Genomic DNA, 23,862 nt, shown 5'->3' with positions numbered 1-23,862 from the left:
GTTTTGCTTTGTGTCTAATTGTGCTGGCGGGTGAATGCCATGAATATTCGGTATTCCAGGCAGACTTGATGTCGAAGAAGTCGAAGGTTGATCGTCTTTTCCCATGTTCTTTTCCTTAGGCTGCCACCATGTTCCAATATCGTGTTGGTTGGTTACTTCTAGCAGGAGTAATCACACATGTGTATAGCAGTACACGAGCTTTAATCAAGACTCAGTAATGACTAACTAAGGTTACATTGATAACCGGATATATGCATACGTCATATGTGTACATATAAGATTACATAATGCAACAATATGCATTTTCAGAGTGCTGATTTGTATGCTGTACAGGTTTTGTATCTGGAGTATCGTCAACACCTCAAAGATCTTCTTTGCAATGAACTGTAAGCATTGTTTCCTATAAGGGCAGGGACGATGGAGCCAGGGCAGCTATCCAAGTTCCCCCTCCCCCACTTTTAACAAAAATTTGCACCTTATTTTCTTTTAGTTTGAGTTCCATCATGAATTCTTCCCCCCCCCCCCCCCCACCCCATTTTTAAAATCTTCCCCGTCCCTCAAGGGATACGTAACAATTGTCATCTTACAAACATATTTTAGATAATATTTTTCTCTTTTCACCAAAGGCAGGAAAGAAGCATTGGATTTACCGTTGCTGGTCAAGTTCTTCTTGACAGATTGGATGCAATTACAGTCCGACAAAGCCTTCGCGCATCTTCCCCAGAGGAGACTGGAACCCTTCCACTCAACACGCAGGTATGAGACTCAGCAAAGTCCTTCCTGTATTTCCTTCCAAACAACTGGTATTAAGGGATTATTATTTTCAGGTTTTTGATGAGTTACAAGTGATCAACAAATACTGTTTGACACTGATGCTTGGTCTGGTGGATGACGCTCTTGTCTTCTGTCCAACCCTTAAGGTAACCTATGAGGGGGGGGGGGGGGTTTCCTTTATCCTTTGTCTTCACAAGTGGGGCCTATTTCTCAATTTCGGAACATTACTAACATTTCCTAACAGGGCCCCAATAAAATACACTCAGGAACCCTAAGTTGATAATTATAGATCTTTTTACTTTTTGGATATTTATTATTTAACGAGAATTCGTAGCAACCTTTTTATTTTTACGGTGATACATGTGTCTCTATTAAGTGAACATCACGCAAGTTCCTGAAGATGTCCGCTTATAACTTTTATTTTGCTGGTGATAATGGTAGGGGATGTTTGATTATTTTTCAGCAATATTTTTCTCCCATTGACACAAGTGGTCATTCTTTGCTCACAAATTATACATTCAAACATGGCGTTGAACAGCATTCTATCTTGCATCAAGACAAAACGTGTAAGTAATAGATAGTGGATTAAAACCTTTTCAAAAAATCTTTCCAAAACTGACTAAAAACGCATTGTTCCTGATGTGTTACCGATTTCAAAGGGCTTCCACTCTGCACCAAGCAAAATCGAGAAAATATATTCGATCCAGACACAGATCATAAACGTGCAAAGCATTTGATACATAAGTTTCCAAGACTGCATACATTTGTAAGATACCTATCTTCTAGATTCTTATTGAGAAATTGCCAAATAATAGGCAACACAAGAATAAGGGAGTTCCTATCCCACCATATACAAGGATGTGCAATCTACAACTTATTATCACTATTATTAGTACATTATTATCACTATTATCAGTACATTATTATCATTATTATTATGTGCAGCAATTAAATTGTGATTCTTTTTATCAGACTTAAACGTCGAGGACGCAGAAGAGAAAATTCGTGCACCTGCAGCGATCGCTTCTCAAGCTGTCATTCTCAAGGTTTGCAGTTGTCTTTAATAATTTAACTACACCAATCTCGGAAAAAACACAAGCAACAAAGAACAAAGCACAGCCTTGATTATAGTTTCAAGTTTTATTGTGAGATTGCCTAATCTCCTCGTCACAAAATTGCAGCGTTTGAGCACAGGCAGACATCCCAGACCTCCTATATATCCTATATTTCCTATAATTTGTATAGGATCCTATAAAGAGCCTATATTTAAAGAAAACCTCCTATATTTCCTATAAATAGGACAACTGCTGAGTGATTCATTTATATTTTACGCTGTTTAGCATATTTGGCGAAGGAAATAAAATGGCCCCTTTTATTTTTTTGTTCTGTTTCTTTAAGGCTTACTAGTTCTGCAAATAAATCATTGCCTGTACACCCTCCCGATCCCTGGTTACACCACCGAAAAGCTATCTTAGCTCCTTTAAAGTGCATATATTTTTGGGGAAAAATTCTATATTTCCCCTATATTTATCCTATCAAATTTGTCTAAAAAGTGGCTGGGATGCCTGCACAGGGAGCCCAAGCACGGTTTTCATGTTAGTTTATTACAGTAAATATATGTGGTTCAACTAATGACTCTCGACCAACGTTGTATTCCTCGTTTGTGAATCTCATCTTCATCTCATACTTTGGTCTTATCTTTCAGTATTTTGTGGAGACCAGACTGGATCAGACGTTTGAAGGGTTCTTAGGTCAACTGTTAAGTAGCAGTTGCCTCCCTCCAAACCCTTATCCAAGATTAGTCTCTCATCTTCGCGTTGCTTCTGTCAGGTAATCGTGCTCACCACAGAGAGCCCAGTTCAATAAATTAAGCAACGATGTACCAATATTCCTTCAAAATGAGTAAGTAGTTGCAAATTATTAATTGATGTGTTTTGTTTTGATAGCATGGAAATGTTTGGAGAAAGATGTGAAAAACTAGTTTCTAGGCTTCTACCTGGCTCGGCACAGCTTGTCGATGCCAAACATTACCTGTATGGATTTCCTGGTTGCGAGGCGTATGGTAGGTATCACCACAGGGTACCCAATACTATGAAGTTGACTATCAGATTGGCTCCCAGAGCAATGCGATTGGTAGATGTAGGAGCTGAAACCATGTGAATGCATTTCCAGCAGATATTCCACGCCCAAGAAACATGTTGTTTTAGGAGTGTTGATTTGTTTATCTTACAGGGATGATAAGCAGCTTGTGCGCTCTTGACAGCAAACACTACAGTGAGCTGCTGATCAAGACGAAAGTAGTTCACAATGAAGTCGACGCTCGAGTCACGGATCAAGGAATCAAGGTAACATTCATTTGATCTTCAGTAACAAACTTCTCCTGAGCTGTAGCTTCCTGGAATACATGTTTAAGGCACAGACACAGTGCAACGTTGCGCGGAACAACAAAATTGCACCATGCAACAGATGCACACAACAATTTTTCTTCCGTGAACATGACCTACAACGTTGCTGGCAATGGTGTAATGTTTTCAGCTAATGAAATGCCACTTTCCTTTACACCTCTGGCTGGAGTTCTGCAATGTGGGGGTTTTCCTTAATAAATGAATTTTATTGCAGGAATCTAGTAGTTCTTACTGATGTTTTATTGTCAATAGGCTACTGTTGATGTTGCGCTGACTGGCTTTAGCCCTCTTTATGGACGCTTCATGCCATACTTCCACGAGGTTGAGCTAGAGGAGCATTACTTATTACAAGGACCATCCCACATCAAAACAGACACTATCAATCATTTTACCAAGCTTGGTAAGTTTTGTAATGACTACAACAACGCCCTTACGGTTAGTAAAGCTAGAGAACAACACCGATGCTGCTTCGAAACGTCCCAAAAAATAGACATGAACCTCATAAAAAGATGCGAGGAATTTGGGGGAAGCGATGGCTTGGTAAATACACCGGGGACTTGGTCTCCAAGGATCGTGGCTTGTTTTTTTTTTCTTCTATCTAAAGATAGATTTCCAGTTTTCTTTAATAAAACTTTAATATGTTGGTTGAGAAACAGAAGTAATAGTCCCTTTTCTCGTTCAGTAAACACCTCTGTGTTTTATGTCTACAGACTCGTGTATATTTTTAGCTTTTTAGCTTCATTCAAAAGCAAATCATTTGCAAAAGTCAACCGTAATGTAAAGAATGTGCAAGTTGAATTAATAGTATCTGTAAATAGCTCACATATTAACGAAGCTAAAATTATACAAATGAGTCTGTAGTCATAGAACACAGTGGTATCAGATGTGAATAAGAAAATGAACTATTCCACTCTGAATCATATGCAGAATCTTAGCAACTCCTCTCTAACAGGCCGGAAGAAAGAAAAGAGTCTGCAAATGTTGCTCATACTGTTGCTGCAAGCGTGACTAAATAATTTCTTATTTAATATCTTTTGTCTTATTTCCCTTATTTTAGTGTATGACCATCTAGCGGGATTTGCAGAAGAGTCCTCTGTGTTATTCGTTGGTAAGATGCATGGCTTTTCAGTCCCTATGTCTTTCGTTTTTCTAATAGATTTCCTGGCTGGAATTTTATTCTTTTTGTTTTACTTTAGTTTACTTTATTTTTTATCTATTTATTTTTTCTTCACTTCACATCCCTTCCCTTCCCTTCCCTTCCCTTCCCTTCACTTCACTTCCCTTCACCTCACTTCACTTCCCTTCCCTTCCCTTCACTCCACTCCCCTTCACTTCTCTTCTCTTCTCTTCCCTTCCCTTCCCTTCCCTTCCCTTCCCTTCTCTTCTCTTCTCTTCTCTTCTCTTCTCTTCTCTTCTCTTCTCTTCTCTTCACTTACTGCTTTTTCATCTCACCCACCATGTGTTCTGTTATCAGGTCTGTTTCTGGGTGATGTTCGGCGTAGTTTATCAGACATTGTCCAGAAAAAAAGTTCTTTCATCGCTCAGCTCTCTTCAACCATCAAGCAAAAGAAGCCCGTTTATATGAAGGTAAGATATCTTGTCTGTGAAATATTTCTTCTGTAAGGCCAATGAATAAGAACTTTGGAAATAATATCAATAGCCTTTCGACGTTGCTAGGGACTGGCAATCCCAAAAAGGCAAGAAAGAAGAAAAGAGAAAGAATAGGATGTTTGCATGATGGCGTCATTTGACTCCAGCTACAAAGCCGGATGCTTGGAAAATTTTCTTCCTTATTTAAATTCGTATTTATTCATGAGAATAGTAAGACATTTGCTGATTATTAACTGGACAAGGGAAAGTGTGCAAGGTATTCTGGTAGTAGGAGTCAAATGACGCCATCATGGAAACGTCCTATTGCACATGTTTGCATCCCAGCATCAGAAAAAGACTTGTGCATGCAGACCCGTGCATGTGTTCATTTCAGTAGCGAAAACTAATTGCGCATGCGTGCACTTCAGCTGCAGAAAAAGAATTCCGCATGGACTTTCTCTTGTCTATTTTTTCTCCAGGCTTATGTACAAATGGACTGGAGACTCGTTCTTGTCAAGAAATCTTTTTTGCTGCATTATATCGAGGGCCAGTTTATTGGGTAGGTCAGGTGTTGCATAAAATCATGAGGAGTGTATTATAAGGTTATCTGAAGATGAATATAGAGCTAAGCAATACAAACGATGGTGGTGATGATGATGTTAATGGTTATGGTTATAATGATGATGGTAATTATGTGTTTTCCAGTGGTGGTGGTGGGTGTAGTGATGATGATGATCATGGTGAAGTGATGATGATGATGTTAATGGTTATGGTTATAATGATGATGGTGATTATGTGTTTTCCAGTGGTGGTGGTAGTCGTGGGTTTAGTTATTGTGATGATGATGATCATCGTGTAGTGATGATGGTGATGATGTTGAAGATTATGATTATAATGGACCCCCTAATTATGAAGTGAAGTTTTTTCCCAGTGGTGATGGTGGTGGGCTAATTGATGATGATGATAATGATGATGATGATGATTATTATTATTATCATTATTATTATCATTGTTTTTTCTAGGTATCACCGGTTCTACACACCAAGTCCTATAACCTATTACCAAAACGTCTTTTTTTCACAAGCCACAGTAAGTAAACCTGTGTAGACAAACAATACTCGTAATATGATACAATGGTCGCCAAAACATGTCAAATATTTTGTGGTTCTTGTAGGCTTCACTCTTCGCAAGAGCTTGCGGGCCCCAGGACAATAGCGACCCTTGCAAAGGAGCGAACCTGAAGATGAGTCTTGTCCACGTCAACCATCGTATCGAGAGCGCAAAGCATGATGGGGATCTTGTTAGTGCATATCGTTGGTTGCTGGTCAGGGCACTTATGTGTCAGGTTAGTTGAAATAGTTATTTGTTTATCTTGATTTTATCGTCAGTCGTCATTGAAATCATCATTATCAGGCATCAGCCATACACATTGTGCCTTGTCATCATCAGCATCCCATTTTATCGTACTCATCATCAGTCATCTTCATCATTTTGTAATGTCATCACCATCATCCTGTAATGTCATCACCATCATCCTTATGTCATCCTGTCATGTCACTATCATCTATGTGTCATCACTATCATGGTCATCATCATCATCCATGTCATCCTCAGCATCCCATTTTATTGTACTCATCATCAGTCATCTTCATCATCCTGTCATGTTGTCATTACCATCTATGTGTCATCCTGTCATGGTCATCATCATCATCCATGTCATCCTCAGCATCCCATTTTATCGTACTCATCATCAGTCAACTTCATCATCCTGTCATGTTGTCATTACCATCTATGTGTCATCACTATCATGGACATCATCATCATTCTTGTCATCTTCAGCATCCCAAGTCATCATAAACATCATCAGTCATATTCATCATTCTGTCATGTCATCACCATTATCCTTATGTCATCAACATCATGGTCATCATCATCATTCTGTCATGTCATCGCCGTCACCCTTATGTCATCAAGATCATGGTCATCATCATCATCCATATCATCCTCTGTATCCCATTTCATCATAAACATCATCAGTCATCCTCATCATTCCGTGATTTCATCACCATCATCTTTAATCAGATGGGATTATTAATCATCTTCAGAATCGAATTTGTCACTTTCCGACTAGAACTCATTCAGTCCTCTATACATCAAACTTCAGTAGTGTGTGGATTAGCCTTCAGTAGTGTGTCCATTAGCCTTCAGTAGTGTGTGGATTAGCCTTCAGTAGTGTGTCCATTAGCCTTCAGTAGTGTGTGGATTAGCCTTCAGTAGTGTGTGGATTAGCCTTCAGTAGTGTGTCCATTAGCCTTCAGTAGTGTGTGGATTAGCCTTCAGTAGTGTGTCCATTAGCCTTCAGTAGTGTGTGGATTAGCCTTCAGTAGTGTGTGGATTAGCCTTCAGTAGTGTCCATTAGCCTTCAGTAGTGTGTCGATTAGCCTTCAGCAGTGTGTCCATTAGCCTTCAGTAGTGTGTCCATTAGCTTTCAGTAGTGTTGCGCACACTGTGATTGGCTTAGTGGAAAGCTAGAGTGAATTTATTTGGCCCGTGAAACAAAAGTGTATAATTATTGACCTTGACAGTCAAAGTAAAACAAAAGAAAACAATAGAATTTGTGTCTACTACTCTTTATTAAGTTGACTATTCTTTCACGGTCGAAGTAAAATCATTCTATGAACATAGCTGTTGCTCTGATAAATGAACAGGATTTTATCAATTCCACCTTATATGTACTGATTCTTGATTTCTCCAGACCTCATCTTACGTGGCAGAGGCCTGGTATATGCTTCACAGCGCGGCTGCACAGCGGGAATATTTAATCACTTTAAATAAAACCCTGCAAAACTTGATTTACGAAGAGCTGAGCAGGACTTTCACACCAGCAAGAGCAGATAAGGAAAATAATCAAGTAAGAAATTGAGAATTTGTTGACTTCCAGGGCCCGGTTGTACGAAGGGTGGATAGCGCTATCCGACGGATAAACCTTATCCAGTGGATAAATTATTGGATAACAGGATCGACTTATCCACTGAATAAGGATTTATCCATTGGATAGTGCTATTCACCATTCGTACAACCGCGTACAGGAGAGGAACTTTGCTTTGAAGTTGAGTTGTGATGTATTTCCGTTCCCAACATTGAAGAGAAGATTCATTACATAGAGTGCATACCATATATCTGTGAAAAAGTTAACTAACTAAAGTGTACAAATTAGTGCAAAGTTTTGTAGGCTACGGTTTACTGAAGTTTACTGAACTCACTGATTTGTGCAATTTCTTACTAAGTTTGTCACGGATATATGGTGTGCACTGTAATACTTAGTAATTTTAGCGTTACTTTGAATGTTTCTGTATGTGTTTAGTCTCTTTTAGATGTAGCAGTTGTTGGACAAATGACTATGGCGTATTCTCAGAAACTCCACGAGATCTTGAAGCGCGGCACTTGTTTGGCACCGAGTGGACTTACGGACTTGTTACAAAGTGAGTCACTACTGATTAGTTTACAGCAAATTTAGTACGACTTTGATAAATTCGCGGTACGGATGTCACGTGATCAAAACGCGATGTTGTAAGGGGGTGTGCGACACAGACTACATGTCACGTATCGTCCAATCAAATACCCGTGAAGGTACCATGTTCAAGTATTTTTGGATTAGCAGTGCTTTCTCTAGCTGAGTTTGGTTGAAAGGATGTCGTCCATTTTGGACCGTGACCGTGTCGCATAAACTGCTGCTTCAGATTAATACAAAATCTACTCTCACCAATACCCGGTAGTAGAATTGGATGGGGGGAGGGGGTTAGTGGGTGGACAAATCGTGGATCGGTAATGGAAGATCACCATGGTAATTGTGTATCAATTTCTTTCAGACAAGCTTCGTTCAGTTACAGATGTAAACCAAACGTCCAATACGCTGCAACTGAAGATATCCCAGCAGGTGAGGTTGTACTTCATTCATTGTAGTCCTTGTATCTTCTAAACTGTTAACAATCCATCTTTTCCCTTTTAACTCAGTCGAGTCGGGTTTTTTTCCTGTTTTGGTCGCGCGGGGAGTGGGACTTTTCCTCTCCCTGCTTTCCACTTCAAATTCGTCTCCAGTCCCCCGCAACCAATTTAGGGGGAAACTTGACTCGACTGAGTTAGGAGGGAAAAGGGTCACTGTAAACAGTCCTTGTATCTTCCTATTCAAATCACACTTTTCATGAATGGAATGTAAAACGTGCATACGTCTTTGTACTTATTTATATAAACACGCTGAGAAATTTAGAGCATGAGAGAGGCAAACGTAGGACATAGCCGAGTATTTCTCATGCTTTTCGAGTACTCTGCATATTCCAAAAAGTTTTTATCATTGTACGAAGGAACTTAAAGTCGTTCCATTTGGTTTTATACACTTTTTCAGTGGGCGGAAAATTAGTACCAGAGTATGCATTTATTTTTTTCCTTTTTCCCCTAGTCTGTTTCCGTTCTACAAGAAATGAATGACTTGCTTCAACCTCTACTGGACGCTTCCGCTCACGAAATTCACCAGATCTGCCCAGACGCCCAGCATGCCTTGCGTTCTATTACTACGGAAATCCAGCTAAGTCAATAAAAGATGTTTGTTTAAAGGGACCCTATTGCATCACGGGTTATCTTATCGCAATATATTTTTTAATTGCAAGATGATTTGCGTACCACAGGGAGCCCTTAAGGAAATTCTTTCTGTGCTTAGTCACTACGTTCCTTCGCAAAGAAAACGTTTATATTGTATATTCTACATAACAGACACAGGGTGTAGACAAAGGGAAAGTAGAAGTAGGATAATTTGGTGAGGACGTCCATTCCATGATGGGAATTCCTTGATATGCCCCTCCTAGTAATCGATCCCCCAAACCATAGAAACCCTGGAGGCCTTTTTAAATCTCATCGTTATGAACCCGCAATCCTAATGAAATCGTTAGAAACAAGAAGAAAAAAATTGTTGAGATCTCTACCTTAAAGGATAGGGGTTGGTACAAAAACGATTCTGCAGTAGTTTCCCAATGATAGTAAATCACAGTGATTCGTCCAGGAACAAAATACCGCGCCTCTAACTATTAAAACACTTTACAAAACTCTTTGACATACGATATAATATTTACCAAGGGAATTTTTTTTAAACTTATTAAAAGGATTTACAATTCTTTAACTCTATCAGTTATGAACTATCGTATTATTATGAATCTTAGTGGTATGTGTCCAGGGTAACATAGTGAGCTAGTGACTCTTAGTGATATGTGTCCAGGGTAACATGGTATTTGAATGGCGTCCGAACGCAATTCAAGAAAACAATTGGCGACTCTGGATACGAGATTGTCCTAACTTTACAAATGTACTACCTTGATATCTAAAAGAAGCGATATAAAATCAACTGTCTCTATTACATTATTACGTTATTATATTAGGCCTTGTTTTTGCATGATTTTGTAGATGTTCCACATTCGCAGGCTTCATGGCAGAGTTTGCCTACGGTTTTACAAGAGCAACCCTTTTTTTCTCGCCTTCTCTTTGGACACACATGTTCTCCCAACTACAGGTTGTCGTGTTTGGCTGCTGGAAGAAAGTCATGATAGGCATTTGCATTCCAAAAAAAGAACAGAAAACTACGAAATTCTAAAATTAAAATAAACAGGATGATAATGGTGGTGGTGGTGGTAGAAATTGTGGTGGTGGTGGTCGTAGAGATTGTGGTAGTGGTAGTGGTGATGATGATAGTGGTAATGGTGATTGTGGTGGTGATGATGATAGTGGTAATGATGGTGTGATTGTGGTGATGATGATGATGATGATTGTGGTGTATTTGTGTTTTATTATGTACGATCGTCATATATAATTACATGTCAATCAATGCAAATCTAACATTTCCTCCCTTCTTAGTTATGAATCACTGTGATAGAAAAAATAACTCAATAATAATGTCTCTGAATGTTCATATCTCTTATGACTGTCCTAATATTGTTCATACATATAACGTTTTGGTGGGCTTCTGTGCCTTGTTGGGTATCGATGTCCTTTGCCTTGTCCTTCTTGTGTCATGTTGCTCTTAGCGGGGGTAACTTTCTTGCTTGTCTGGGTTGTGCTGACTGATGGCTGTTCTACTGCTGATGGGCAGACATCTTCTGCTGGTGTTGGTTGAGGGTCGCTTTGATTTTCATCATGCTTCCTTTCTTGGATTTGGTCTGTGTGCCTTCTCCAATAACTTCCAGCTTCTGTTTTGACTTCATACATCAATGGTCCTAGTTGTGTGTTGATGGTTCCATTAACCCACTTGTCTTGTCCTCTGTAGTCTCGAACTGTCACTGGCTGTCCATCATCAAACAAGCGTATAGGTGTTTTCTTCTCAAGTGCTTTCTTCATTTGTTTCTTCTGCACTGTGCTTTTTACATCTGGCTTCATCAAATCCAGACGTGAACGTATGTTTCGACCAAGGAACATTTTGGCTGGTGTTTCGTTAGTGGTAGCATGAGGTGTGTTGCGGTACATCAGTAGGAAATTTGCTATCTTCTTGTTTAAAGAGGCTGATTCTGATTTCATTGCCTTCATACTCTGTTTGAAGGTTTGCACGAATCTTTCTGCTTGTCCATTCGTTGCAGGATGGAACGGTGCTGATCTAAAATGGTGAATCCCATTGCTCTTCATGAATGTTTGAAATTCCTCTGACGTGAATTGCGGTCCGTTGTCAGAAACGAGCTGCTGTGGTACGCCGTTTCTTGCGAATACTGAGCGTAGTACCTCAATAGTGCTTGTTGCTGTGATCTTGTTCATTGGAAACACCTCTGGCCATTTAGAGTGTGCGTCGACTATAATCAAAAACTGTTTGTTCATAAATGGTCCAGCAAAATCGATATGGATGCGTTCCCAAGGTGAACTTGGCCATTCCCAGGGGTGGATGGGTACCTTTGTTGGGTTGTTTCGTACTTTGTTACAACCAGAGCAGGTTTTGGTTATCTGTTCAATTTCAGAGTCGATTCCTGGCCACCAGATGTGACTTCTAGCGAGGGCTTTCATTTTCACTACGCCTAGGTGAGTTGAATGGATGACCTCCAATACTTGTTTCCTTAGGGTGTCTGGAATGATTACTCGTATTCCCCACATGAGACATCCCTGATACGTTGTGATTTCATCTCGACGATTGTAGTACGCCAGTAGTAACTTGTCGTCTGGCTTAGTTGACCATCCAGACATGGTCTGTTCATAGACTCTACTTAAGATCTTGTCCCTTGTTGTCTCTCGCCTGATTGTTGCGCTTGTCACTGGTAACTGTTCAAACTGACTTAAGTGAAAAATGTCAACAGCTTCTTCCTTTTGATCCTCTGGGGTTACTTCGAACGGTAGTCTTGAAAGGGCGTCAGCGTTAGTGTGTCGCTTAGTGTTCCTATACTCTATGTCGTAAGTATAGCCTGATAGAAACATAGCGTATCGCTGTAGTCTTGTAGCTGTGGTCACTGGTATGCCTTTGGTTGGGCTGAAGATGGTTACTAGTGGTTAAAGGTAGGTGTGGAATCGTTTGATTCCAAAGATGATTGCTAATGCTTCTTTGTCAATTTGAGAGTAGTTTTTCTCTGCTTTCGTTAAGGTGCGAGAAGCGAATGCTATTGGTCTTTCTTGTCCATCGATGATATGGGACAGAACTGCGCCGACTCCATATGGTGACGCGTCGCATGCTAAGCGGATAGGCTTCTTGGAATCATGATGACACAATACCAAATCTGACGTGACCATCTCTTTTACCTTCTCGAAGGCTTTGTCACATGCTTTCGTCCACTGCCATGCTTTACCTTGTTCCAGTAGCTGGTGGAGTGGTCTCATTACCGAGGCTAGGTCTGGTAGAAATCTGTGGTAATAATTTACGAGGCCAATGAATGCGCGAAGCTGAGTGACATTCTTTGGTGCTGGAGTATCACGCACTGCTTTAATCTTCTCCTCTGTCTTGTGTATGCCGTGCTTGTCTATCTTGTGTCCACAGTATTCGATCTTATCTTGGAAGAACTGGCATTTGTCTAGGTTGACCTTGAGTTGGTACTGTTGCAGACGGCTCAACACACTATCCAGATTGTTAAAATGTTCGGTATTGTCCTTACCAGTTATTATCATGTCATCTAGGATGCATTGGACTGATGGTATTCCTTGCAGAATCTGTTCCATAGTCCTCTGCCATATTGCTGGTGCAGACGCGATTCCAAACAACATCCGGTTGAACTGGTATAGACCCTTGTGCGTATTCACAGTTAAATACTTCTTTGAGTTTTCTTCCATCTCCATGTGTAGGTAGGCTTGCCTCAAATCGATCTTTGTGAACTTTTCTCCATCTGCTAACGATGCGAACACATCTTCTATCCTGGGTAACGGGTACTGGTCCACTGCAAGCTGGGGATTAACTGTGAGCTTAAAGTCTCCGCAGATTCTTACTCTTCCGTTTTTCTTGAGTACGGGAACTATGGGTGTGGCCCATTCGCTTGTTTCCACTTTGGATATTATTCCCATTTTCTCTAGCTCGTCTAATTCTCGCTCCACCTTTGGTCTCAAGGCATATGGTAGTTGTCTGGCTTTCAGAAATACTGGTTGCGTTTCCTCTTTGAACTTTAATGTCGCCTTGATGTCCTTCACTTTCCCAATTCCTTCTTCACAGACTGTTGGATATTTGTTTAAGATATTGTCTAGTGCGTTGTTGGTACTTGCAGGTTCCTTATTCAGTGTTAACACGTTGTTTATCTCTTTCCATTCTAACTGTATCGCTGCTAACCAATCTCGGCCAAACAGTGCTGCTGTGCCTCTCTCGACTAGATATAATTCGAGGTTTTTCTCTTGATTGTTGTACTTTACCTTGACGCGTGTGATTCCTAACGGATGAATTTTCTCTCCTGAGTAGGTTTTTAAAACAACTTTTGTGGGCTCAATTTTAGCCTTGCCGACTTGCTTCTCAAATTCATCTTTAGACATAATTGAAACTGCTGATCCTGTGTCAAGCTCCATTGATACTTTCTTTCCATTAATATTTAATGGTAGTTGAATAGGCTTAGTTTTCTTCTTTTTATCGAATTAATGTCTAAGCTTCCTACGGGAAGTTCATTGTCGCTGTCCGACTCGTCTTCGCTATCGGCATTGTTATCGAGGGCGTGTACATTCCGGCGTGTTTGTTGTCTGCGTTTAGCTAAACATGCTTTCTCGATATGTCCTTTCTTCTTGCAAAAATAACATGTAGCTTCTTTATGTTTACATGAATTAGATGAATGACCTGGTTTATCACATCTAAAACACGTATTATCTCTTGGTTTAAGCTGATTTTCGGTTGGTTTTCTAGGCTTTGCTTTAGCTATCTTGTTTACACCAACTTCTTTGTGCTTACCTTGTAATTCAATGGCGTCTTTCGCGGCCATTTCCATTGCTACGGATATTGCGATAGCTTTTTCCAGTGGTAACGTAGATTCAGAAAGCAATCTTTTCTGTATTCCGGTATTACGGATTCCACATACTAATCTATCTCTGAGTGTGTCGTTCAGGTTATCGAAGTTGCAGTGAATCGCCAACTTCCTTAGTTGTGCTACATAGTCGTTTATAGTTTCTCCTTCGTCTTGCATTCTTGTATGAAATCGGAAACGTTGAGTGATTACAGACGGTTTAGGCGATAGTTGTCTCTCCAAAAGGTGTACGATGGTATTATACTCAAGCTCAGAAGGCTTTTCTGGAGCTGCTAAATTTCGTAAGAGATTATAAGTTTTACTTCCAAGTAGCGTAAGAAGCGCGGGAACTTTCTTCTCTGTTTTGATCTCGTTGACTGTAAAATATTGTTCCAAACGCTCGATGTAGGCACTCCATGTTTCTGTAGCTTCGTCGAATGGTTCTATTCTTCCAATAAAGGCCATTTTTGTTTGTGAAAACCAAGGAAATCTCACATTATTTCAAGAAGAAGTCCTCCGAATTTTTACAATGTGGCCATCCTCGTCGCCAGTAATTGTGGTGTATTTGTGTTTTATTATGTACGATCGTCATATATAATTACATGTCAATCAATGCAAATCTAACAATGATGATCAATAGTGGTAATGGTGATTGTGGTGGTGATGATGATAGTGGTAATGATGGTGATTGTGGTGGTGATGATGATGATGATGATGATGATCAATAGTGGTAATGGTGATTGTGGTGGTGATGATGATAGTGGTAATGATGGTGTGATTGTGGTGGTGATGATGATGATGATGATCAATAGTGGTAATGGTGATTGTGGTGGTGATGATGATAGTGGTAATTATGGTGATTGTGGTGGTGATGATGATGATGATGATGATGATCAATAGTGGTAATGGTGATTGTGGTGGTGATGATGATAGTGGTAATGATGGTGTGATTGTGGTGGTGATGATGATGATGATGATCAATAGTGGTAATGGTGATTGTGGTGGTGATGATGATGATGATCAATAGTGGTAATGGTGATTGTGGTGGTGATGATGATAGTGGTGATGATGGCGATGATGATGATGATGATGATGATGATCAATAGTGGTAATGGTGATTGTGGTGGTAATGATGATAATGGTAATGATGGTGATTGTGGTGGTGATGATGATGATGATGATGATCAATAGTGGTAATGGTGATTGTGGTGGTGATGATGATAGTGGTAATTATGGTGTGATTGTGGTGGTAATGATGATGATGATCAATAGTGGTAATGGTGATTGTGGTGGTGATGATGATCAATAGTGGTAATGGTGATTGTGGTGGTGATGATGATGATGATGATCAATAGTGGTAATGGTGATTGTGGTGGTGATGATGATGATGATGATCAATAGTGGTGATGGTGATTTTTGGTTACCTGGTTACTTGCCAATTTGCCATGCTTAGTCTGTTTTTTCTTGCCTTCTTCATCTTTCTTCTTTCGTCTAAGACAAACGTGAGAAACAATTCAGCCGATAAAGGACAATTCTGATTTTTTTAAAAAAAAACAAACCCACACATAAAATCAAAAAATGGCTTTCATTTGTAGGGGTGTATTCAGGGTTTACCATGTGGGGGGTGGGGATGGGGGGTCAATCAACACTCACATAAACAAATCATTTCACCCTCCCCTCCCCCAAAACTAAAAGCAATACTAACTGCAAGGGTAGCCATAGGTCCAAAGCGGATGAAACTTTTTATTTTCTGGTCGTATCTTGTGTACAGTTGGAGAAATTAAAGACTTTCTCCGGCCAGATGGCGTTGAGAATGAGAATGGGGGTCACAGGCACCTTGGGATCTGCCTTGTCTGTACATATCAAGGATACCCTAACATGTAGATTTCTCATAAAGATGGAGCTATTTGAGAAACTCGAGACCGCATACACTATTCCACCGTTTGTTTAGTAAACATTACTTATGATACATACTCTTTTGGTCTTGCTCCTGAATCCTTGTCACTTGATCGTGACACAGTGCCACGTGGTGGTGAATCACTGTCACTTGATTGTTGAGCACTGTCACTTGGTGGTGGATCACTGTCACTTGGTGGTGGATCACTGCCACTTGGTGGTGGATCACTGTCACTTGGTGGTGGATCACTGTCACGTGGTGGTGGATCACTGTCACGTGATGGTGGATCACTGTCACTTGGTGGTGGATCACTGCCACTTGGTGGTGGATCACTGTCACTTGGTGGTGGATCACTGCCACTTGGTGGTGTATCACTGTCACTTGGTGGTGGATCACTGTCACGTGATGGTGGATCACTGTCACTTGGTGGTGGATCACTGTCACTTGGTGGTGGATCACTGTCACTTGGTGGTGGATCACTGTCACTTGGTGGTGGATCACTGTCACTTGGTGGTGGATCACTGCCACTTGGTGGTGGATCACTGCCACTTGGTGGTGGATCACTGCCACTTGGTGGTGGATCACTGCCACTTGGTGGTGGATCACTGCCACTTGGTGTTGAAGCACTGCTTTCAATCTCCTTTGATTAAAAAGCCACAACCCACTGAATATTCTGGGGGTATTTGGTTTAAACTTTCTTAGAAATTACCTCGAGTTTATTGTCTATGAAACGTATAATTTAATGTGCTATAGCTTTCTTTTGGTATTTCGGTCCAAACTTGTGGATCTTTGATCCATAATAAGGGGAATATACTACCGAAACAAGTAGATTATGAATATAAAATCCCAGTTGATTTTGGTCGCGTCTCAGAATTTGCACCGAATAGCATGGGGCACGTACTCACCTTTAGATCTGATTACCACTATTTTCATTGCTACGCGCTGATCAAGACAACAGTAGAGACAGGGAAATTGGGCAATACACTTCTGTCAATCAAATAAATTGGTCGGTACCTTTATATTCTCTCATTGGCGGCAATGTATTGGCCTATTTCCCTGTTGCGACTGTCTCCATCAGCATGCACGTAGCAGTGAAAAGAGTGGTAAAACATTACTAGTACAAAAAAATCTTTTTTTTGGTGCAGAAAATCGGCTGAAGAAGGTCTACATATTAACATTAGCAATGAAATAAACTTTCAAGCCAGAAACCTAGATTCTGGATACCTTCACGCAAATGTCACAGAATAAATTGATTTGCATTGTTTGCCTTCTGCCATAATAAAGTTCCTAAGATTCACGACTGTAAGAAATGTGAACATGCGCGTCTTGCTTTGTGGTGTAAAAAGAGAGAATTTTGAGGTCACAAATAATTTTTGTAACTATTAATTTTGACAGATTTGTGCAATGCATAACGTTTTGAGAATAAAAAGACCGGGTTCCAATGACATAATTTTGACAGATTTGTGCAATGCATAACGTTTTGAGAATAAAAAGACCGGGTTCCAATGACATAATTTTGACAGATTTGTGTAATGCATAACGTTTTGAGAATAAAAAGACCGGGGTCCAATGACATAATTTGTGCCATGAATAACGTTTTTAGAGTAAAGACCAGCTTCCAATGACATAATTTTAACAGATTTGTGCCATGCATTACGTTTTAAGAACCAATGAAATAATTCGTGAGTTTTTCACAGTCAAAAAAAAAAAAAAAAAAAAAAAAAGAATAAAAAATGTATAGTTTTATTTGAAAATTTCGCCACAAATTTTTTGACTTGTATTTCCACTGCAACTATTTGACTAATAAGTAGGGTCTGGGTACGAGAATGTCTGGGTACAATAATTCGTTATGCAAAAGCCGTTATATGTATTCGTTTTCAAAAAGCGCTCTTTGTATAATAAATTTATTCCTTGTGCTCAAACATCTCGCACTTTTAATGCTTTTCACTGAGATATAGAGGTTAAAAAAATACAAAATAGTTTCGAAGATAAGAAAAATTTCCTATCTCCTGGTGTCCATAAATTAATGGGGTTCCATTTTATGCTAAATTAAACTTGTGTATAAATTATTGCTTGATGGTAATGTACTTACCTCTAAAAATTCACCAATGAAGTCATCCAACTTCTTCCTCTGACTATCTTCGTAAGTTGAACCAGGAAACAGCTCGATTGAAGGACACAAGTGATTCTTTAGAAAAGTCCAGTCCTCCTCCTCCATTGCTTGAACTTGAATGCCTTTCTCGAAGAGTTTTCTTAGACCTTTCTTCGCATTTTCTATTTCTTTTCCTAACTCTTTGCCTTCTTTTGTCGCAGCCTCTTCTTTCGAAAGTAACCAATAAGCCTTAAAGATAATACGATTTGCACAATGCATTATTCGTCATGTAAGTAATTTAGCAAGTAAGTAATTTATTTATTCACGTAGTCATAAAGAGCTCACAATAAGAACTCGTTAGAACGCGCACGTGCTACATTAAGATCTTAATATTACATATATAAAAATCTAGATCTAAAAATATTGCATAAGTATAGAAATCTATATAAGACTTTAGCATATACCAACTTGTGTACTTCCTAAGAACGCTCGCGCTCATTGGTTAATTGGAGGTGAATATTGTGCGATATTCACCTCTGAATCTCGGAATATTGAGTCGGCAACAAAATGGCATCTGCCGGCAATCGTTTTGCTACAATTTCCGATGAGGAAATCGAAAAAATGAAAGTAAATGCCATTCCTATCAAAACTAAAAAGGCAACGAAGTATGGCCTAAAAGTTTTGCTAAAAGGTTTGCGTGAATTTGTCACGCAAAAAAGAGTAAAAGTTTCTGTTTGTTTGTTTTTATTGAATTATTGTATATAAAAATAAGTTACTCTGTACACAAGTTGGCTAAAACAGTTATTCGCCTCAGGCTCAGTGAACTATGGAGAATATTTACCTCGCGTCTCGGTAAATATTCCCCGATATTCACTTCGCCTTCGGCGAATAATTGCTAAATAACCACCCCACCCCACCCTACTGATAATCTAGGATCCAAATACCCCTAAATATAAACCAAAAAATATTTAAAGATTAGACTACGAGGTCGAGTTTTCTATGAGTCAATAGATAGAAATAGACTATTTGACTCATAGATAATAAAAATTCATAGTTTGAGTGCAGCTTCTTGTAGTTATGAAGATTTTTCCATGCCATATGCTAATGCGGTGACGTATGAGGAGGCATTTATGGTTATTTGTTGTTCCTTGTAATTCGAAACACCGGCTTCTATGTGAAAAATAGCTTGCAATAATTTCTATAAGGGCAATGGGCAAAGCAATGACGTATTTCAAATTTAATTTATGTGTGCCAGTAAGGTTTCGTATATTAAATGATTACTCCTCATACGTCACGACATTAGCATATGGCATGGAAAAACCTTTATAACCTCAAGAAGCCGCACTCAAACTATGAATTTTTTTCGGGCTTTTCCACATCTTACCCCATGTAGAATCAATACTGTGAATATTGTCAGAAGGATGATAGGCACTTTAAATTTGTTCTATTTCTATAGCTTTTTGTCTCTATTATTACACTCAAAACCCTCTTTCCAAAATTTTTCTCCTTTTTATCAGTTCTTAGGATCATTTTTCTAATTAATGAGTGATAAACTGAATGGATTTATTTACAACATTCAAAGCCGTGCCACGTTCATACAATTCCCTTAAGATTCTTGTCTGTTAACTTCGTTGCACTTTTTTTGATGTTTTGTACGTTCTTACCGTTTAAAATTCTTCTTGAATACATGTGAATAAGTTGTCTTTTGGATATTTTCTGTTCTTTGAAGGAATCCTTTTAAAATGCCATCATTATCTCACTAGTCAGTTGTTTGTTTGTCGTAAATTTGAACATGAAAATCTCAGTGAAATCTGACGGCCGCTTTTTCGTGTTAAAATTGCCATTATTATACAGTTTTTTATTTATCTGTACTGTCCAAAACCTCCATTCCCTTCCTTGGTACAGTCTTGTCTTTTCTACAATCGATTTTTAAAGATTTTTTTGACAACAAGCCGAGATTTCGACGAAACTTGACCATGCATTTGTTCATTTTTCGCTACTCGCTATCTATCACAGGATAGATAGTGAGTACGTTAACCAATCAGATTGCAGGATTCGTGATAGTATGCTAGTAGGTTTATGCTAATACATAATAGAAATCTAGGTAAGACTATAACTATCCTACCCTACCCTATTCGTCATTAACTGAGATAAGATCTAGATTTGATTAACAAAAAAAAGTAGGAAACCTAGAAAGCAAGCATCGATTAAACTGAATTCAGAAGCAATAGACCTTTTCGGGTTGGGCGTAATGTTTTCCCATTTCAGACCACGTGTCATTCCCTAGAGTATTATTTCTTTGTTTAGCGGTTGCGCATCAGAAGACACATGAATATGGATACATCACAAACAAGTGAATAACCGTAGTCTGAACTGGGAAAACATTACGCCCAACCCGAAAAGGTCTATCGATTCCAACCAGATATGAATAGTACTTTTCGTCCATCTTTTGGTCAGAGCGTCAGATTCTAGGCCCCGAGGTTGAGAGTTCGAACCCTGGCCCAGGAGGCCGCTCCTTTTCCTACATGTTTTGTTGTTGTGTGGTGTTGTTGTTGTTGTTGTTGTAATTGTTGAACTGACATTTTGTTAATTTGTCCTTGTTTCGAGGCCTGACCGCGGAGCACCCTAAAAAGGGGGCGGGGCTAAGACTGAAAATTAAAAGAGACTAATATGTAAAACGCTAGTGGGGCAGGGGGCTGAAAAATTTAGTTGCTTTTAGCAAGAAGTGTGGGGGCTATAGCCCATGCAGTTCCACCGCCTCCCGTTGTCTCTGTATTTTAGCGAATTTTGTAAACACAATTGGACAAGGAAATACGTAAAAACTTAAAAGCTACATAGATTTATGAATGACATAAACTGATTAGAATCAATCCGTAAGGGAAATGAATATAGCTAACCAAACGAATAATTTGGTTTTGCATCGCCTAATACTCACCTTGTAAATGAAGGTTGGTTTCACTATGAAATGAATGCCCGGTCGTTTAAGATTTTCTTCATAGAATTCAATCAGTATTTCAGTGCAGCTCTTTTCCCGCTTGTCATTTTCTATTGAAAAATAGCATGGCTGCAAAGTTATGTACATATACATATACTTCTCTTTAAGGTTTAAATTGGCCATTGTTTGAGTTAGATCTTTTTTTTTGAGTTCATCAAGTGTTTTCTTGAGTTCTCCAGTTCTGGCATCTTCATGGAAAAATTCCTCTGCATGCTTCGTAGGTTCTTCTTGCACACAGTTTTCAAACAGCGCCTTGTATATTACATCATTCCCTATTTTAAGTACAACGAAACTCACAACATATTTCGGTTGGCTTTTGAGCTTATTTGCTAATTTGCAGACTCTACATTTATCCACAGGCAAGCATTGCATTTCGGTCTTCTTTTGCCAGTACTTGTCGAATACTTCAGGTACATGAAAGAAGGCCTCACAAAACTGAGGAGCATCTAAAACATCTGAAAGAACTTTATGATGGCTTGGGTGGTTATTCAAAACAGAGTATTTTTGGCATGGCTCATCAGAGCCAATAGCAGCTTCTCCTTCTGCCATCGTTAATGTAAATGAGCAGCTGCTGAAGAATATTCCGTCAATCTGAAGAAAAACGACGAATACATTAGTAGCGCGTTCTAAACTAAATGGGCGGGGGGGGGCGGGAGGGAGGGAGGGGAGGGAGGGAGGGAGGGAGGGAGGGAGGGAGGAGGGAGGAAAGGAGGAAAGGAGGGAGGGAGGGAGGAGGGAGGGAGGGGGGAGGGGGGGGGGGAGGGAGGGAGGGAGGGAGGGAGGGAGGGAGGACAGGAGGGAGGGCGGAGTTGAGTGGAGGGAGGGTGTGGATGTAGGGAGGTGGTTGTCGTTCTGATGCTTTCTTCTTTCTTTCTTCTTTTTTTCTTTCTTCTGTCTTCTCCCTCTTTCTTTCTTTCTTTCTTTCTTTCTTTCTTTCTTTCTTTCTTTCTTTCTTTCTTTCTTTCTTTCTTTATATAAATATAATCTTTAATAGAATGTAAATAACCATTATTACAAATACCAATATATATCTAAGAAAGAAATTATCAGAGTCAATTAATATCGTACAATAATAGTATGAATGATCTGTAGAAAATCTATGATAACATTTTAAAATCTGTTATATAAATATAACTATTATTTTAAAAAGACATTTTTTTAAATTTATTTATTTATTTATTTAAGATTCATTAATAGATTTTGCCAAATTCACAATAAAATAATCCTGTTTCTACAAAACATTTCTTATTAAAGATACTAAAGGACTAAAATTTAGTACTTTACGAACCTGGAAGAAAAGTTCTTTTTTTCTCAAACAAGAATGAAGGCAATTATTTATAACATATTCAGTTATGTGTCAATTTCAGCTGGTATTTGGAAATCCTAATCTTGAGGACGCTCGCAAATAAATGCGTTTCCCGTTTTTTCCCTCAAACTTCGCATGGTGAAATAAGATACCAACTTTATTTATAGAGGATAAAACTTGACAGTAATTAAACTGATAAATTCTTAGTCCTCTTTTGAGGTTTCTAGTTGATTAGGTACCGCCTTAAGGAGGCTCTGGGTAGTTAATAACCATTGGTTTCCGATGATTACCGGCTGTCATCGAACTCCGCGAAGATGCCTAGGTGAAAATTTGATTAATTCGCTCTAACTTAAAAGGATAAATTTATTTTACAAAAAGGAAAAAAGGAATAGTTTCTACATTTATCCAGCATTCAGAAAATGTATACTTTGTTGAGGTTTCGATTAAAAGGTTTTGTGCTATTAAGAGTTGAATACACAATGGTCGCTAGGGGTACTATCTCAACCTGTAAAATATGTACTTTTTCTAAAGATTTCAAAGAAAAACAGGCCAAAATGTCTAAAGAAGTATTTCATCGGATTCAGAAGCGCTTTCAAGGATATTTTATGGTCATCTGCATACTGATCAAAGCGGAAGTTTCATCGAACCTGGTTGACAAAAATGATATAGTATACCTTTTGAGTTTTCCTTTGATGTCTAGAGCTTGAGTTTTCTTTTAGGCGTGCTTTCGTATCGACGAAAAACGAAACAGTCAAAACTCGCCCATTCTCTCAACTGTAAACTGACAAAATTTCTATGAACTTTTTTGGCGTCCTTCCAATCTAAGTTTTGATTGGTCCTTCGTTTCTTCTATTGTTTGGGAAACACAGCTGGCGTAGAGGTGAGTTAGAGCGCTTTACTCTTACCAAGGCTATCCACGTTTGAACTCCGCGAAGATGCCTAGGTGAAAATTTGAATAATTCGCTCTAACTTAAAAGGATAAATTTATTTTACAAAAAAGAAAAAAGGAATAGTTTCTACATTTATCCAGCATTCAGAAAATGTATACTTTGTTGAGGTTTCGATTAAAAGGTTTTGTGCTATTAAGAGTTGAATGCACACTGGTCGCTAGGGGTACTATCTCAACCTGTAAAATATGTACTTTTTCTAATGATTTCAAACAAAAGCCGGGCAAAATGTCTAAAGAAGTATTTCATCGGTTTCAGAAGCGCTTTCAAGGATATTTTATGGTCATCTGCATACTGAAAGCGGAGGTTTCATCGAACCTGGTTGACAAAAATGATATAGTATACCTTTTGAGTTTTCCTTTGATGTCTAGAGCTTGAGTTTTCGTTTAGGCGTGCTTTCGTATCGACGAAAAACGAAACAGTCAAAACTCGCCCAT

At 39.1% G+C, this 23,862-nt stretch overlaps 2 protein-coding genes across 5 annotated transcripts in view; one reads left to right on the top strand and one right to left on the bottom strand.

Moving 5' to 3' along the window:
- Positions 1 to 10,181, top strand: part of LOC116293352 (uncharacterized) — a 21,958-nt gene extending 11,777 nt beyond the window's left edge. For all 4 annotated transcript variants that reach the window (XM_089032926.1, XM_089032928.1, XM_089032925.1 and 1 more), the window contains exons 10-27: positions 310 to 386; positions 627 to 756; positions 828 to 920; positions 1,238 to 1,340; positions 1,747 to 1,820; positions 2,480 to 2,604; positions 2,721 to 2,836; positions 3,007 to 3,119; positions 3,432 to 3,579; positions 4,237 to 4,287; positions 4,654 to 4,766; positions 5,249 to 5,328; positions 5,792 to 5,858; positions 5,944 to 6,114; positions 7,525 to 7,680; positions 8,134 to 8,251; positions 8,639 to 8,706; positions 9,226 to 10,181. In XM_089032926.1, coding sequence (XP_088889052.1) covers positions 310 to 386; positions 627 to 756; positions 828 to 920; positions 1,238 to 1,340; positions 1,747 to 1,820; positions 2,480 to 2,604; positions 2,721 to 2,836; positions 3,007 to 3,119; positions 3,432 to 3,579; positions 4,237 to 4,287; positions 4,654 to 4,766; positions 5,249 to 5,328; positions 5,792 to 5,858; positions 5,944 to 6,114; positions 7,525 to 7,680; positions 8,134 to 8,251; positions 8,639 to 8,706; positions 9,226 to 9,363 — 1,941 coding nt within the window. In that variant the 3' untranslated portion in view covers positions 9,364 to 10,181. The remainder of the gene's footprint in view (positions 1 to 309; positions 387 to 626; positions 757 to 827; positions 921 to 1,237; positions 1,341 to 1,746; positions 1,821 to 2,479; positions 2,605 to 2,720; positions 2,837 to 3,006; positions 3,120 to 3,431; positions 3,580 to 4,236; positions 4,288 to 4,653; positions 4,767 to 5,248; positions 5,329 to 5,791; positions 5,859 to 5,943; positions 6,115 to 7,524; positions 7,681 to 8,133; positions 8,252 to 8,638; positions 8,707 to 9,225) is intronic.
- LOC148910001 (uncharacterized) lies at positions 9,869 to 23,862 on the bottom strand. The gene is made up of 6 exons (XM_089032940.1): positions 23,771 to 23,862; positions 21,113 to 21,763; positions 18,178 to 18,426; positions 16,163 to 16,725; positions 15,613 to 15,679; positions 9,869 to 10,343 (listed from the first exon to the last, which is right to left on the bottom strand). The coding sequence occupies exons 2-6, from the start codon at positions 21,719 to 21,721 to the stop codon at positions 10,257 to 10,259; spliced, it is 1,575 nt and encodes a 524-aa protein (XP_088889066.1). The 5' UTR covers positions 21,722 to 21,763; positions 23,771 to 23,862; the 3' UTR covers positions 9,869 to 10,256.

Source organism: Actinia tenebrosa, unplaced genomic scaffold, assembly GCF_029948245.1.
Source record: "Actinia tenebrosa isolate PJP-AT-01 unplaced genomic scaffold, QUT_ActTen_1.0 PGA_scaffold1__47_contigs__length_23844297, whole genome shotgun sequence".
Classification (NCBI taxonomy): domain Eukaryota; kingdom Metazoa; phylum Cnidaria; class Anthozoa; order Actiniaria; family Actiniidae; genus Actinia; species Actinia tenebrosa.
This window is presented reverse-complemented; position numbering and strand designations above follow the sequence as displayed.